Source organism: Telmatherina bonti, assembly GCF_933228915.1.
Source record: "Telmatherina bonti genome assembly, chromosome: 14".
In the NCBI taxonomy this organism is placed as follows: Eukaryota; Metazoa; Chordata; class Actinopteri; order Atheriniformes; family Telmatherinidae; genus Telmatherina; species Telmatherina bonti.
Window position 1 is genome coordinate 27,374,163 of NC_136612.1, and position 15,796 is coordinate 27,389,958.

Sequence of the window (15,796 nt, forward strand, 5' to 3'; positions counted from 1 at the left end):
AACACGATATCTCCCATTTCTCCTGACATCATGTCTCTCGCTGTCTGCCATCCTGCAAAGATCAGATAAAGCTGAAATGATCTGAAATTATTTGAATAAAATATGTACCGTCACACTTTACCCACACACGGTGTTGCTGTTGACCTTTAGGAGGTGCTCTGTGTGGTTTCATCTCACTTCGAAGTGTGACATCACACTCTTAAGTTTCACAGCATATTAAACCTTCAATCATCCCAGTGTGACATTTTCAATATCCTTTAGTGTCTCTCTGACCTCCTGCAGAGGAATGTAACCAGTTTACTTTAGTCCAGCACCAAAGATGAGCTTATACTCAGTGTGTGTGTGGTTTTTTTTAAAAAAAAAAAAAGAAAAGAAGATAGCAGAGTGCTGTTGGATTTGTGTGGCTCATTTGCATCTTTTCTGCTTTACTGCGTCATTTATTATCCTAAATCCTCCCAGATTGATCTTCTGACCCTTCGGGGGAGTTTCAGTTCTCAGTGAGGAACTGCAGGATTAAACCACTGATCAAGTAATAAACATCTCTTCCCTGACAGGGGAAAATGAAATGCTGTTTAAGGAATCATTCATCATCACCAGCATCCTGAAGTCACAAGTTATGTTTTTTTGCAGCTCCAGTATTTCCAGCACATTTAGCTGTTTTTGTACCTTTAATCAAGGACTTTTTACATGCAATCATGTGCATTCAGTTGCTTGTAATAGTCTTTTCACTGGCATAAAGGATCAATATGCTTCTTCCAGAAATGACCTCCATCCCAGCGGAGAGCTGCAGTGCACCATTATTTTTCATTGATCAAGCTCAGTCAAGAGATGGTTAAAATCAATTGTGAAGGGCAAAAAAAAAAAAAAAAGTTTACTCACAGGTGTATGCTTTGACATTAAAGATAAAGCATTAAAGTGTAGATGCTTAAAAATGGTATTCTTTTCCAACTCTTTCTCTAGTTAAAGACTTTTTGGGTTGCTTGCAATATCATCACTATGTTCACACAATAACAAAACCTGGAGGACCCTTGAGGTCCAGAGCTGGTGACCCCTCATCTTTAGTGTATGATATCATCAAAAGTTTAACAGAATGAGGAGGAATCCCTGGGTGCACAGGAAAAAGCCAAAGGTCAAAACTGGATGTGTGTGATCTTTGGGCTCTTGTGTGGAACCACATTAAAAACAGACATGACTCTACTGAATTCACTGCGTAGGCTCAGACACACTTCCAAAAGTGACTGTGAACACAGTTCACCATACAATCCATAAATGAAGTTAAAACTCTGTCATGCAAAGTAGAAGAATCTAGATAAGAAATTTAGAAATTTTCTCTGGATGAAAGTTCATTTCAGTGGTCTGAGGCAAAAAGGAAAACCGCTAATCTGTGGTCAGATGAATCAAAGTTTGAAATGATTTTTGGAAAATGATAGACTTAGTGTTGTGTGGACTAAAGATCAGGAGACACTTCAGGAGTTTGCATCTCTCTCGGTATGGGGTTGCCTTTGGCAAAGGTTTTAAAGTAACAAGCCCCCATCCAGGGACCACGTCTTTCAGGGAAGACCTCCAGACATTTCAAAAAGAAAATATTTGATGTATCATGATGTAAACATCACTGTGTTTCAACTTTCTGAGATGTGTTGCTGCCACCAATTTCAAGATTTTCAATGAAATGCTAAAATGTGACACATCTGATATGTTTTTATGTTCCATTTCGAATAAAGTATGGCTTATGAGATGTGTTAAATCATCGCAAATTGTTATTCACAAGGTGTCCCAACTATTTGGAATTTGGGTTGAAACTCATGTTTTTCTATATTATGGTCTGTCCGAAATAAGATAAGATTGTGTTTTTTTGTTTTATTACCTTGGAAATAAACAATACTAAAATTTTTTTTTTAAAAAAAAAAAAAGGGAAAATGATTGTATCATGTTAATGCATTCATTGATGCATTGTGTGTAATATAATTGGTGACTTTTGTGGCACAGTCACAGAAGGTGCACAGCAGTGTGCGAGCAGTTCTGCCCGTATTTTAAATCCTGACTGTCCAACCCACACACATACAGCAAAGAGTTCACCACTGACTACACCTTTCTAAAAGACTGGTCATGTCTAGCCTTTCACATCACCATGGAAACACATGACTTGTCTGCTTCATCAGCAGTAGACCCACACTGAGACCCAGAATGCCTGCCCCAGCATCATACAGATGGACTTGTGAGGATCCAGCACGACATAAACCATTAGACAACTTCAGCATATTCTTTAATTCTGTACTTAAATATTAGGTTGTTTAAAAAAAAAAAAAAAAAAAAATCATTTTCATGTTTTAGAACTTAAACAGTGGGGAGATGCCATAAAAACATTTACTCCTTCTGCCAGTAAAGAGAGAAAAATGCAAACAAATGGTCCATAAAGGGTACTTGAAGTTTTTTTTCCCTTTACTTTGATAAAATCTTTGCTTGTGCCATCAAGTATTACAGTTTAGTTTTTTTTTAAATCTCAGATTTATAAGAAACAAACTCAAGTAAAATAAATAAATAAGTAAAATAAAATGAAAACTGAGTAAATCTGTTGGATCTACTGCTTTAATCTTTAACATGGTGTAATCTTTCATATGTTTTTGATGAAACAGCTTTCAAAGGCTTAAGTTTATTCATAGCAACAATGATGAAAAGTCTGATAAATCAACAGTTTTATATTTTTAGATAAAGCTACAATATTTATGTCTGATCACATATAACTTACAGGACAAGTAGGTACTGAATTACAATTTATACAAACGTTTAGCTTTAGTTACGCAATCTACAAAAGTGTCCAACATAAAAAAACAACAACGGAGAACTGCAGCACCGCCCCATAACCCATATTCGGGACACACCGCAATTTATATCTAACGCACCTGAAGCAGGTATTCAAGTTGTGCACGTTTACATGCTCTGTTCCCCATTAATGTCCACCAACTGGAAGTTTAACATACAACTTTAAACCAAAAGGAGCATTTACCCCCAAAGGTAAGTTCCTGGTTGTGCTAGCATGTGCTGTTCATGTTTGTTGCTAGTTAGCAGGTGAAATATTTTGTTTGCAAACAAAGCTATGTTTACAAGTAATAACAGGAATAAACCTAATGAATAACTGTTTATCTTAATTCTTATATGTAATCAATGTGATATTGTATGTGTGTATTTATGCTTGACTGCACATATTTTTGTTTTCTTTCTTCATTGTTGTCATTTCTGTTCTGCACTGCAAAAACTGAAATCTAAGTAAGATTAAAAATCTTAAATTGAGTACACATATGCTTATTTTTTTTTTAAAGTAAGAGAATTTTTAGTTTTTATACCAGATAATTTATCTTGTTTTTGAGTATTTTTTACTTGTTTTGGGAAATCTTGACAAGCCAAATTTTCTTGTTCTTTTGGCAGATAATTTATCTTATTTTAAGTAACATTTACCCAATTTTTGTATATATTTTTTTTATTGTTTTTTAAAACGGAGTTTTTGCAGTGTGTGAAACACTTTGATCTTCAAATCAGTTGGAGAGGTGCTGTAGAAATAAGTAAAGTCGGAGTTAAAAAAAATTACACTTTGGCTTTGAAGTTTATTTTTATGTGGGATGATTGGAAAGATATAGAAATCCTTTGAAATGTATCCTTCCTACAGCAAACAAATATCTTCTTTTCTCTATATCAATGATGCAACAATAACCAAACACACACACACACACACACACACACACACACACACACACACACACACACAATTTAAGCACAATTTAAGTACAAAACTGTGCCTGGATTATTATATATATATATATATATATATATATATATATATATATATATGTATGTGTATATATATATATGTATATATGTATGTATATATATTAACCTCTGTCAGCTGAAACACATACTGTCCTATGCCACATGTTTGCCCTAAATTTTAAGAGTTTTCCACCATCATTTAGTCCCTTTTTTCTTTCGGCTGCCTGTTTGCACACTTTCAAAAATGGTATTTAGCCTCTGGGATCTGAGGGTGTCTGACGTACAGGAATAATTTGCTCTGTTTGTGTTATGGTTTTTGTAGACAGGGAGCACCTTGCAAAAGTGTTTTCTGCCTCTCAATTCTTAATATTATTCTTCAAAGCAGCTTTGCTTGAGAAGGAAGTATTGTAATATTTCACAGGCAACAGCTTTCTAAAGGTCTTTCAAAGTTTTTATTTTTTATTTTTAGACATTTAGCTGCATGATTGAGGTATAAAAAGGCATAAACTGAAAGAAGAAACCAGTATTGTAACTACAGGCTTGTAGAATTGTGAAGCTTGTTCCTATTTCTTAAATTGCATCTTTAAAAAGACAGTTTGACAAAAATAAAATGGTATTTTTGCAGAACAAAATGATTCCCAAAAAACAACTTTAAGCCAAAAAAATCTATCTTTGTATTGTGTGCAGTGTCCCTTTCAAAAATGAAAAAAAAAAGGACAAATGGAGGACAAAGGTAGAGGTTCCATACCTAAAAACTATCTATATTATTACATTAGTATCTGTTATGTTATGTGCTAAAAAATAGAGGAATAGATCCTGCAAAGACCTGATACAAGACCTGATGCATTTGGCTTTTGGTAAAATGGGGATAAACCACTAAGATATGTCAAATTACACAGGGACTGGACTGGAAATGAGTGGCAACAGGTTTCATGGATGAATCCTCCCCAGATGCTGAGTCTCAACATTATGGAGGCAGTGTGGGATCATCTTGACAGAAAACAGAAGAAAATGCAGCCACCATCCAAAGATGAGCTTTGAAATGTCTTTCATGAGTCAAGGAAAATTATTCCTGAAGACTATTTAAAGAAATGACAAGAAAGCTTGTCTAAGAGGGTTAAGACTGTGTTGATGAAACATACACAGACACAATATTGACTTTAAAAGACTGTTTTCGCTTGATGGGTTCATACTTTATCTCCATTTATGTTGGCACAGGTTTCAATGAAATTGCTTTAAATGTCTTGTTTTCCTGCCTATATATAAAGAAATAAGGAGGTTGGGAGAGACTCGATTTGTTTGTCCAGTGCTGTAGTTATCTGCAACATGACTTCTGTGCCTCAGGTGGTTTGCTGCACTATTTACTCATTTCAATGGGCAGCTAGTGCCTGGGTCTTACATACTGTACATAATAATCCCAGAGTACTTTTCCCAGCGGTCTGAGGTGTCTCTCAGGAGAATAAAAACTGGCCTAGACCACATATTTAATAGCTGCTGTCAGATTCTTTATTTTAAGACTTAGGTTTTCACTGTTGATCATCATTGGTGAATCTGGTTCATTATCTCCACTGGACATTGTACATACTGATTCCCACAGGGACAATTGGGATAGTTTTTTTTTCTTCTAAATAGGTAAAATAGCAGCAACAACACTGGATTTATTTAGATTTTCGAATGCTTAAATGATAAATGCTTTTCCTTGGACTACAGGGGTCTTAGTTCACAGTATATCAAAAGCTGATGTGGGATGAAAAGAGGTCAAATTCATTATTGTGGACTTTTATATTGCACCTCCATCTTACCTCACACCTGCTGTCCTTGGAACCAGAGGATGCTGGTAGTAGCACTGCACATGCACTGTCTTTGACTGGTTGTCTGAACTGAAGGTTACAATGACACACATGCAACTTGTGTGCATATGTTTGCACATGGATTGATTACATGATGGATCTGTTTTGGCAGTTACCTTTTCTATTTTTCATATGCAGCAAAAACAGCTCAGCACCCTGCCTGCTAAGGTCGTCTTCCTGCATCCGAGTCACATTGTCACTAACAACCCCCCAAATCTTCTTTCTCTCCACCTCTCATTTCATAACCTCAGATAGCCAGACTCCATTGAAGCGAGGGTAGATCTATTGGGCCACAGACTGTGCTGAAGGGTTTCTGGGTCGATGAGCTCACACAGCCGAGATGGAGTGGAGGAAGGAGGACAACCAGGGCAAACTGGGCTCCTTTGCCTCCTTCGGGACATCCACGAATTTCTTCCAGGAACATGAATTTCAAAACGGTTATATTTGAAAGCGAAAATCATATTGTAGGCCGAGTGTCCTGAAAACTCACCCTGCAGTTTGGTCCGTTCCAAAAATCCCAAAATAAAACAGCAGATGTCATTTTATTAGGAAATAGTGGCAGAGTATGCTCATCAACACCTCACAGCTACTTACTCAGCATGTTGCACCTCTGCATGAGCTGCTCCCTGCTAAAGCAAAATACACAAGCTCTGAAACACACACATAAAACCCACTAACCCTACACACTGCAAGCTACATCCACTACTTTTGGCTGATGATGCATCTCAGCAGTTTTGTTTGTTTACTAACTGCCCATGAAATATAATCACAAAGCCGTAGTACATGAGGAGTAATAAAAATGAAAAATTGTCATGAATATATATTCCTTGTCAAGTGCACATGCTGTGTGAGGTGTATGAGGTGTTTTCTGTCAACATGCTGTTATTCACATGAAATGGGCTGTTGAGTACGCTGCCACAGAATGGAAATTATGGGAACCAGGGATAAAAGTAAAGTGAACCATCATCACTCCTGTGGATATTTTGGATACATCATATTTAGGTGTGGGTATCCCATATACAAATGTAGATTTGGTGCAAAGCCCAACTCCACAGCAGCAAGCCACTTGGAAATTTCTCCCATCTCCATGATAAACTGTAGATTTGGCACACTTGCCTTGACAAACACCCTGCTGCTGATCCCATATGCCCACGCTGAATATTCACTACTGGCAAGCATTGGCTTGTCACACGCTCTCATTTTTGTGTTTTAGGGGATGCTAAATCATTCTTGTTGCCTCTTTGAAACAACACCATCAGCACTAATATACAGCTGGCATGAACACAGTTCACCTCTTACTGCATGTTTATTTATAATAAGAAGAGAAAAACAAATCTTATTTATAATATTCCACATAAGAATATCCAAGACTTTAAGGCTTTTTCAGATGATTTGCCCGTGTGGAGAAGATTTTCTTTATGCATTTGGGTCAACAGTGGAATTGTGGGATATAACCCTTAAGCTTGCAATGCCCATGAAACTGCAGCAGCTTTACCTATAAATACCGACTGCAAACCATTCAGTGCATTTTTTTTTGTATCTTTTCTTAAATATCCAAGTCAGAAATCTCTTAGCTTTTTTGGACAATTCTCATCAAAGCAGTATTCCTGTTATACAGTGAAATGCACTCTGTAGATGTGTGAGAAACCTTTTCAGAAAACTCTGTATGACTGTGTTTGCAGTGCATCTGTAAATATTCAAATCATGTTTTACAACATGAAATTAATTTATATGTGTACTTAGGCATATTATTTGCCAGCGGACTGAATAAATTCACTAATACAGCAACAACGAAAGCATCAGTCATATTCAGCTACTTAGTAGGCTATTTAGTTTATCATCAGGTCATGGCGACCTGCATAGTGTTGTAACATAAAAACTAACAGCTGATATGGTTTTTTGATTATCTAACAACAAGCATCATGTGCAGAGTCTTGTCAAGCTCCCTTCCTGTAACTTTAACATGCAATCTATTCCGTCGCAGGATTTCCTCCACCTGTTTTCAGCTCAGGTGGACAAGTTTCACCCGACAGGCTGATACATTCTTTCCCGTGATCCAGCTTGATGTGGTAGACATCCCAGCGTGCTGCGTAAGTCCCAAGCAGCCTGATCATATATTATTCATCCCTCTCATCACTGAAGAGACCTTCCCTCTCTCTCTTTCTCTCTCCAGCCTCTCAACTTCTTAATTCATCAGCACTTTTCAGCAGCTGTAGCAAAGGACAACCTGTTCTTATTCCCAGCTCTTCAGAACTGCTGTTTAGTCAAAGCCATTAGCATCACCGAGATACGCACTCAGTGTCCTTGACATTGGAAGCCTTCATCCACAAGCCAGGTAATATTTAGCATCAGGGGCAAAGTACCGCCTTGAGAATGATGGACAAGGTCCGCATTACATGGGTATTATACCTGATGTAGTGTGTAGCAGTCCAGCAGGGTCAGTGAGACAAAAATATCAGAATCTAATTATTTTCATTAGATCATTATATTAGGTGTGTTTGAGGCTCATTGTGGACATCTGGGTACCAGCTGGTTGTGACTGTGTGGTCCCAGATGTGATTTGTAGTTCTGCTTCTTTCTGTAGATGATCTACAGAAAAATAGATTAAACTTGGTCCTTAAGTTTTTGTAATTAAATCTTTTTAAATACATATTTGTATTTTTAGATGGACTTTTTCATACATTGTTTAGAATGTTGATTGTGTCTGCCTGACGAAATACATGTTACATGAAAAAGATGCATTATTGAAGTGACCATTGTGGGATGTGACCAGATATCTGAAGTCTTGTTTCTTCTTCTTCTTCTTCTTCTTTTTTTTTTTTTTCTTTTACCAGGATCTAATCAACAATCAATCCCATCCCTCCCAGGTTAATGATGATTAAATAACCGATTACTTATGTGACTAAAGTTAAAAAGCGAGGCTCTCTGTACTGAAATAAGAATAACTCTATGCTGTTTGCATCTGTCCGTGTGTGTATCCAAAACTAAATGATGAGGAACATTTTGCCATTTATTTTCAGGGTTTTTGTTTTATCTAAGACCAGTTTTTTCTACTTCGTTTCACCTCGGAAAGATGTGATTGAGCTCCAGTGTGATTATTTATTTATCTTTTTTTTTCTACTTAGTTTTACCTTTGAAGATGTGATTAAGCCTCAGTGTGATTATTTATTTATCCTTTTTTTCAGTTCTAATTGTGATTAGTAATATTTAGGTGTAAATAAAAAAAAAAAAAAAAAAAAAGCATTTGGTGAAGCAAAAGATATGTTGCTGATTGGTCTTGAATTTGGTGTTTGACAACACAGGGCCTACAAGTTGGGGAAGCTATGCTGCAGGGCACTGTGTGTTCCAGTCTGCCGCCTGGTTCTGACAACGCATCGCTGCGTGAGGCTTTAATAATGAGGCTGGACTCCACAGGACATAATCACGTATGTTTGACAGTAAGATTCAGAAACTCTCTCATCCGACCTCTTGTGTTTTCTTCTTGTATCTCATTTTTCTTTCGCTTGCCCTCCATCACATGCAATTTTTCATACGATTCCTGTCAGTCTGAATCTTTCTCCATTAAGACGCACTCTTAAATAGCAAACATGCTTCTGTTCCTACATCTGGACACTGATTGTTGGTGACTTACGGTGACAGCTGACAGCATCCAGAAGAGAAACAATTTATGCTCACAAACAAACATCAAGCAGCACAGAGCCACAGGCCACAGCGATGCTGAGCTTACTCTCTTGTGGCATCGCTGTCACTGGGTCTGCGGTTGCCATGCCAATCAACTACGCCTCACCTCTGGGCCAGCACAGCTTCATCATTAGCTGCTGTTGTCACAGGAGGATATTTCTCATCCCACCCTTCCGTCCCAGCTTCTCTCGCATCACCAGCACCATCCTCTCTAATCATCACCCTCATTTCTGGTACAGTAAATGCTTCAAGCAACCCCCCCCCCCCCCCCCCCCCCCCACGCTAGCTCAGCTTCTTAGCCCCACACATGACCATGTCCCTGGACTCCCCTCGATTACCATATCATCAGATCTGCCTTAGGCGTGTAGCAATGCAGTGCATTGCCTGTGTCTTTAAGAGGAGAGAGAGAGAATAATGTGTAACGGGGAGAAAAGAAGGCATGGAGAGTGATAGTGAGAAAGAGTGGGTGAGGGAGTGGAAATTTATCATGGGTAAAATTTTTGCCTCATTCTGGAGTGAATGCTGAGCATCCCTACACCGGCATGCACAAGGCTCAAACTGCTGAAGTGTACGCCCATCTCCTTTCTCTCTCTCTCTCTCTCTCTCTCTCTCTCACACACACACACCAACACTCGGGCTCTCTCAGCCAGCCTCTGCCCTCACACACATACACACACACACGTGCTCGCAGCCACACACGCGCAGTTGCTGTCAGCAGCCTTGCCGCTGGACCATAGCCATCTCGAGAAGGAGGTTCCAGCGGAGGCAAGAGAAAGCCAGAGCGAGAGACAAAGGGAAGGAGGACGGTAGAAGGCGAGGAGCGAATAGGAGCGCGGGGACCGGCAAAAGGAAGGAGAGACACAGCGCTTTGTGAAGAACAGAAAGAGAGGAACAGGAGGAGGGAGGAGTAGAGAGGAAAAAAGAGGAGGGGGAACAGGAAACGCGATCACTTTCAGCTGCAGCCGTCCGTGTCGCAGCATGGGCAATGCACCATCCCAAGGCATGTCAACCCTATCTTTATACATACTTGTGTGGCAGGTATCCTTTTTTTTTTTTTTTTTTTTTTTTTTTTTTTTTGGCTCTGTGGCTTGTGCCATCTAACCAGCTGGTTGTCCTCCTGTCACACTCTGTGGAAACAGGGTATGGGGGTTGGGCTGAGGGCTCGTGGAGAGCAGCATTGCTTGAAAAGAGTGATGCTGCAAGGTGGCATCAGTTAATGGGTTGTAGGTGAGGAATGAGGCACAGCGGGGGGGAGAGGCTGTTGAATGAGGAGGTGCTGGAAACACACCATGTGTGGGAGCAGCAAGAAATGGGTTGGGGCTGGTGTAGAGCAGAAGAAGCATCACTGAAGCAGGTGGTGTTGGTGGGTGTGATTTTTATGTGTGTGTGTGTGTGTGTGTGTGAGAGAGATAGAGAGAAAGAGAAGTGACAGATTTTTTGTTTTGTGCACAGACAAGAGAAAAGTGTGATTGCGTTTTGTGTGTGTATGTTTGTGTTAAACGTGGCTGCAGCTGCTGGTGTCAACCACATGGACAACCTCTGGGAAGTGAGGCACTCCAAGCAGAGAGTGTAAAAACAGAGCGATTGAAAGTGAAGATGAATAAGACAAATTGAGAAAAATGGTGGATCTAATGATAGCTTATTACAGGAATTAGGCTTTGCCTTGAGTCAAATGGGGGGTGGTATTGTAAATGGATAAAAGGGTGGGTCAATTCCTTAATGTGATGCTCTTGGTTTTCCCTTCAGTCCTCAGTCCTCCCTCTCCTTTTTATTTAAAAAAACAACAACAACAAAAAAAACCCCTCTATCTTGATTAAAATCTTTTTCACTTTTACAGCCCTTCTATTAAAAAACTGGCTGCAAGTTTTGCAGCATTAAAAAGCTGCTTTAAAATGAAGCATCAATATTTTGATGTGTTGTATTTATGTGTTCACATGCTCAACAACTGAGTTTAAAAACCCAGAAATGCTGGAAACGGGGAAGGATGATGGTGAAGAATATACTTGAGTCATTTGAAATGACCAAAAAATAAAGAAAGAAAATAAAGATGCAATAATGTAAAGAAAGGAGGAGAAAAAAAAAACAAATAAACACTTCTCAGAGAGAGGGTCAACCACACACAGCTCAGGGAATTCATCCACGTCAGTTTCCCTCTCTTACTCCTCTCTCTCCCTCACCTTCTTTTCCCTTCCCCTCCTCTTCATCCCTCGCATGCCTCTCACTAAGGGACAGTCTGCTAGCTGGTGTGTAGAAGGGAGGCGAGACAAGAGACAGTGGATATGAAAGACGGGGAAAGGATGAAGGGAAGTTCGACAGAACAGAAGATAAAAAAATGGTTTGCTCGGAGGTGGACGGGTAAGTTATGAAGCAGAGGTCCGGCTTCGGGCAGAAGCAACATGGTTCTATTTATCGGTGCTGAGGGTCTAAATGAGATCATGATTCGGAGTGATTGCGAGGGCACAGCAGTGGAATAGCAAAGCAACTTGTTTGTTTGTGGGCTTTTTCTGTTTGGTGTTGAATATTGATCAGTTTGTTTGGTCAGTTTTTGGCCGCTGTATTTGCCTTTCACTGACCTTTCATTTGTCTGAGCTGATATTTGAATTGTCTGATGCAGTCACCAGTCTCCAAACTCACAGCTGTGTTTGAGGCTCAGGTGGAGGCAGAGCAAAATCACCTTTTGCACTGGCTGGAGATCAGTGTGTGTGTGTGTGTGTGTGTGTGTGTGCATGATTTAGTTTTCCGTTCTCTACAAAGCTCGTCATTGGAATTGTGTCTCTATTCAGTGACCATCTTAGGAGGATTGACATGGATTACTGTGAATATGCACCCGGGGGAACCTTTTTTTTTTTTTTTTTTCTTCAAAACATGGATAATAAATGTGGCAGCTTGCTCTTTTCATAAACAAGCACAGCTGTCTTGTCTGATTTCCTGAAACAAACATTTCCAACCTGCAATATTCTGTGCTGTCATTGCTGCTGGTGGCAATTCTATGTACTAATTCAATATAATGCAGTCGTCAGACTTGAACACTTCCTGAAGGTGCATTAAAGAAGCATCTTTAGAGTTTCACCAGTTCACACTGCAAGGCTAAACCATAAAGAATAGATTAAAGAAAGTCAAGCGTTAAGCTCAGTGTTGGCTAGCCGGAGAGTTAATGCTCATCATAATGTTGCCATTGTGTGGAGACTGTAGATCCTGGTAGCTTTGCGCTTTCATGTTCCACCTAGCTAAGGTTTATGTCAAAACACATGTCTGTCTATCTGCTGATCCCCTTTAGTGAGGCAGAGCGAGATTCATGCCTTTGAGGGCCCTGGAGTGGCTGTTGAACTGCATGCTGAAATGATGTTATAGTGTATGAAAGGAGAGCACTGACAGAGACAGGAAACATGCCAAGACTGTGCATGATGTGATGTAAAAATATGATGGTGTCTGTTTAATGTAATGTGATCACGTCTTGGCTACGCTTCCTTGCTTTCTGCAACCTGATCGAAGGAGAAAAAAAACATTTTGGAAGTTTTAGTCTTGACTTTTGGTGGACTTAACTTAAATGGTGAAAAGGACAGAGGGGATGTACTTTAAGAGTCTGGATTTGGAGGATGAGAGGTTTAAACCTGTTAAATTTAAACTATAATTATAGACAGTGAAGTATGGGAAATTTATTAGATGATTTATTTTAAGTGATGCGTTTTGTGGCGTGTTAAAGCAGTCGGTCTGTTTGCCATCTTTTCATTTCAATACTGAGAACAAAGACAGGTGGACGGCGCTGTGTCTTGTCACCATGTCCCTGTCAGATATTTATCTTGCATGTGGGGGTTACAACCTCAATTGAACCATATTCTATCTTTCTCTTTGTGGCAGTCTGCTTGTGCTCGATCACGTCACATGCATTATGAGTATTAGGTTGAAATGTTGACTCATTACCAAACTCCCGTTCTAAGCTTTCACTTGTCTGTTTATTAAAAGCAGCACGCAGTGTTTGTGCTGTGACAGTTTTGTACTTATCCACCTGCTTATTCCCTAGATCTGTGCCGCACAAAGCCCCATGAATGCTGGCTTTCTATTGGCTAATGATGATGCAATGTTTTATGGCAGAGGAGCTGCATGTTTTAAGGGCATTTCTGGAGTAATTGACCCTGCTGGGAATAGCATAGTTGCACTTGTACTGATGTTGAAGTAAATCAGCTTAACAAAATCTCAAGATGATCTGCAGAGTCCTGATATTTTGTTTTTATAAAAGGGTTGAGTGTATAATGATCTTGTATCCTTGTCAAAGCAAGTTGTAAGCAGAAGGGCTTGAGCTCAAAGGTGTGCACCCACATGCATTTGTTTGTGATTCAGAGTGTGGACTCTGAATCAAGGGATGAGAAATGAAGATGTGCATGCAACATTTGATTATTGTATAATTATTAAGCCATGCTCCAACAGATTATAGCAGTTCTGTGCAAAATTGATCGCTACGTCATTGGGAGTTCTCCCATCTTGTAGGATTCTTTGCATTTCTTTGTACTCTGCAGGGAATAATTAATGGAAAGTGTGGTTGCAAAAAAAGTCAAAGATTAAAATATTTGTCAGTGGTTTGTGCAGTTACTCAGGGGTCCGTGGTGTTTATGATGAGTCTCTCACAGCTGCAGTGGTAAGCACACCACGGAGCTCTCAAGGTCATAAATGATTCAAGGGTTTAAATATTACATGCATTTATCAAAGGTCCTTGTTTTCATGCCACAACTATATGCATGGCAGAGTTTGACATCTGTGCACATATGTCATGAGTATAATTTCATGTTTGACAAAAAATGTGTTTTGTTTTTTTTTTAAATTTCAAAAGTTGGTTTGAAGGTTGTTTTTTTTTTGTTTTTTTTTAAACTTATTTTTTGCCTTTCATACAAAAATAAGTCAGATTACATTTATATTTAGCTCCTTTTAATTCAGACCTTTTCAAAGTAAAAACTGATATTGACCATGACTGGGTGAGGAGTGTATGAATAATGTTTACCTAATTGGTTACTGATAAATGTCAAAGCTATTTGTCTTATTCTTCTGAAGAAATGTCGGGTCAGACTTGGCAGAAACACAGTAAACTAGTCAAGAAAAGCATTATTATTCCCATGTTTTACATACTGCTGCTTTCACTTAGAATGAGGTGGGCGCTGTTCTCTGCTTCTCTACCCAGTCATGTCCAAGGTCAAGCCAGTTATCCGTGCATCTCTCACCAGTTCAGCTTGGAGCTGTATAACAACACGCTGATCTCAACAAATCACCCACCTTTGTTGAATTACCAGATGTTCTACAATATAGAGACATCATATACAAAGTTGGTTTATGTTTCGTGAGTCTCCCTTTCTTCCACATCACTCTGTCAAACTCCGCTCTGCTCATCCTGACAGATGTGGAAGCTGACACTTTACAGATATAGCTCTCGGATGAGCCTAAACTCCTGGATTCCTGTCTTTCTTTGGGGATATTATGAATTCATACCTTTTTTTTTTTTTTTAGCTGCAGCTCATCTCCTCCTCATCAGTAATGCCATGCCTTTCCTTTTGACAGATAGAGAATCTAACTACTTTCTGGATATCTCTTCCGTTGCCTCATAAGTTACACCAAACCTGGACACAAATCGGTGTGCACCCTTTTTCCTTGCTTTGCACCTTAACTAAGCAGCTCTCAATGCATCATATGTGTAGATTTTAATAATCCGTATTTTCAAACATGTTTATATTTGCAAGAAATATTTTGTGGGGTTTTAAAAGCATTTCACCACATCCGATTGAATGGACAGGGTGGAGTTAAAACAGCAAGCTGAACGATACCATATATCTGGAAATGATGTAACCTGCTTGCAACAAATGCATTATTTTTGGCAACATTTATGTCCTCATGGTGGGCCACAGGCTTATCAGTGTCATGCTACCTTATCCTCATGAGTTATATTGGAATCGGTTTATTATTTTGTGCATTTCTTCTTCTTTTTTTAATATTATGGAAACCACATATGTGAGTTGTGTATATATTGTTTGATTGTCAGGAGCTTAAAAGTCAGTGGATGACTGCTTTTACTCTACAATCTGAACCCTCCTAAAAAGCTCATTGTAATCCCTTTAAGTTGTCTTCAGGAATAGTTCCACAGATTTCTTGAAGGACATTTCAAAGCTCTTTAGATATTTTCTGCCTTTTGTTCTAGTCTCAGACAGGATGATCCCACACTGCTTCCAAAATGTTAATATCCAGGCTGGAAGGAGGGTTCATCACTCCATAATTGCCTCTGATTTGCAGTCCAGTTCTTGTATATTTTAACATATAAAACCACCGGCTTTTCTTCCTGTGTGCCATCCTTGAGCATGATTTCTTAAGAGCCACTCTACCATGGAGATCGTATCTGGTGAGGCTTCAACAAACAGGAAACAAATCAGCTAAAGGACCAGATGCATCTCCTAGATCCTTTGTCAGGTCTTTTGCTGGATTTTTTCTCACTTTTTCTGAAAGATGTTACTCATAGATGCTATGTA

At 39.1% G+C, this 15,796-nt stretch overlaps 1 protein-coding gene across 1 annotated transcript in view; it reads left to right on the plus strand.

The window, feature by feature from the left end:
• Positions 1-11,572: 11,572 nt before the first annotated feature.
• srcin1a (SRC kinase signaling inhibitor 1a) overlaps positions 11,573-15,796 on the plus strand; it is a gene marked incomplete at both ends in the record, with an annotated part of 106,550 nt that continues 102,326 nt past the window's right edge. Inside the window, one exon of the mRNA XM_079253108.1 lies at positions 11,573-11,648. Coding sequence (XP_079109234.1) covers positions 11,573-11,648 — 76 coding nt within the window. The remainder of the gene's footprint in view (positions 11,649-15,796) is intronic.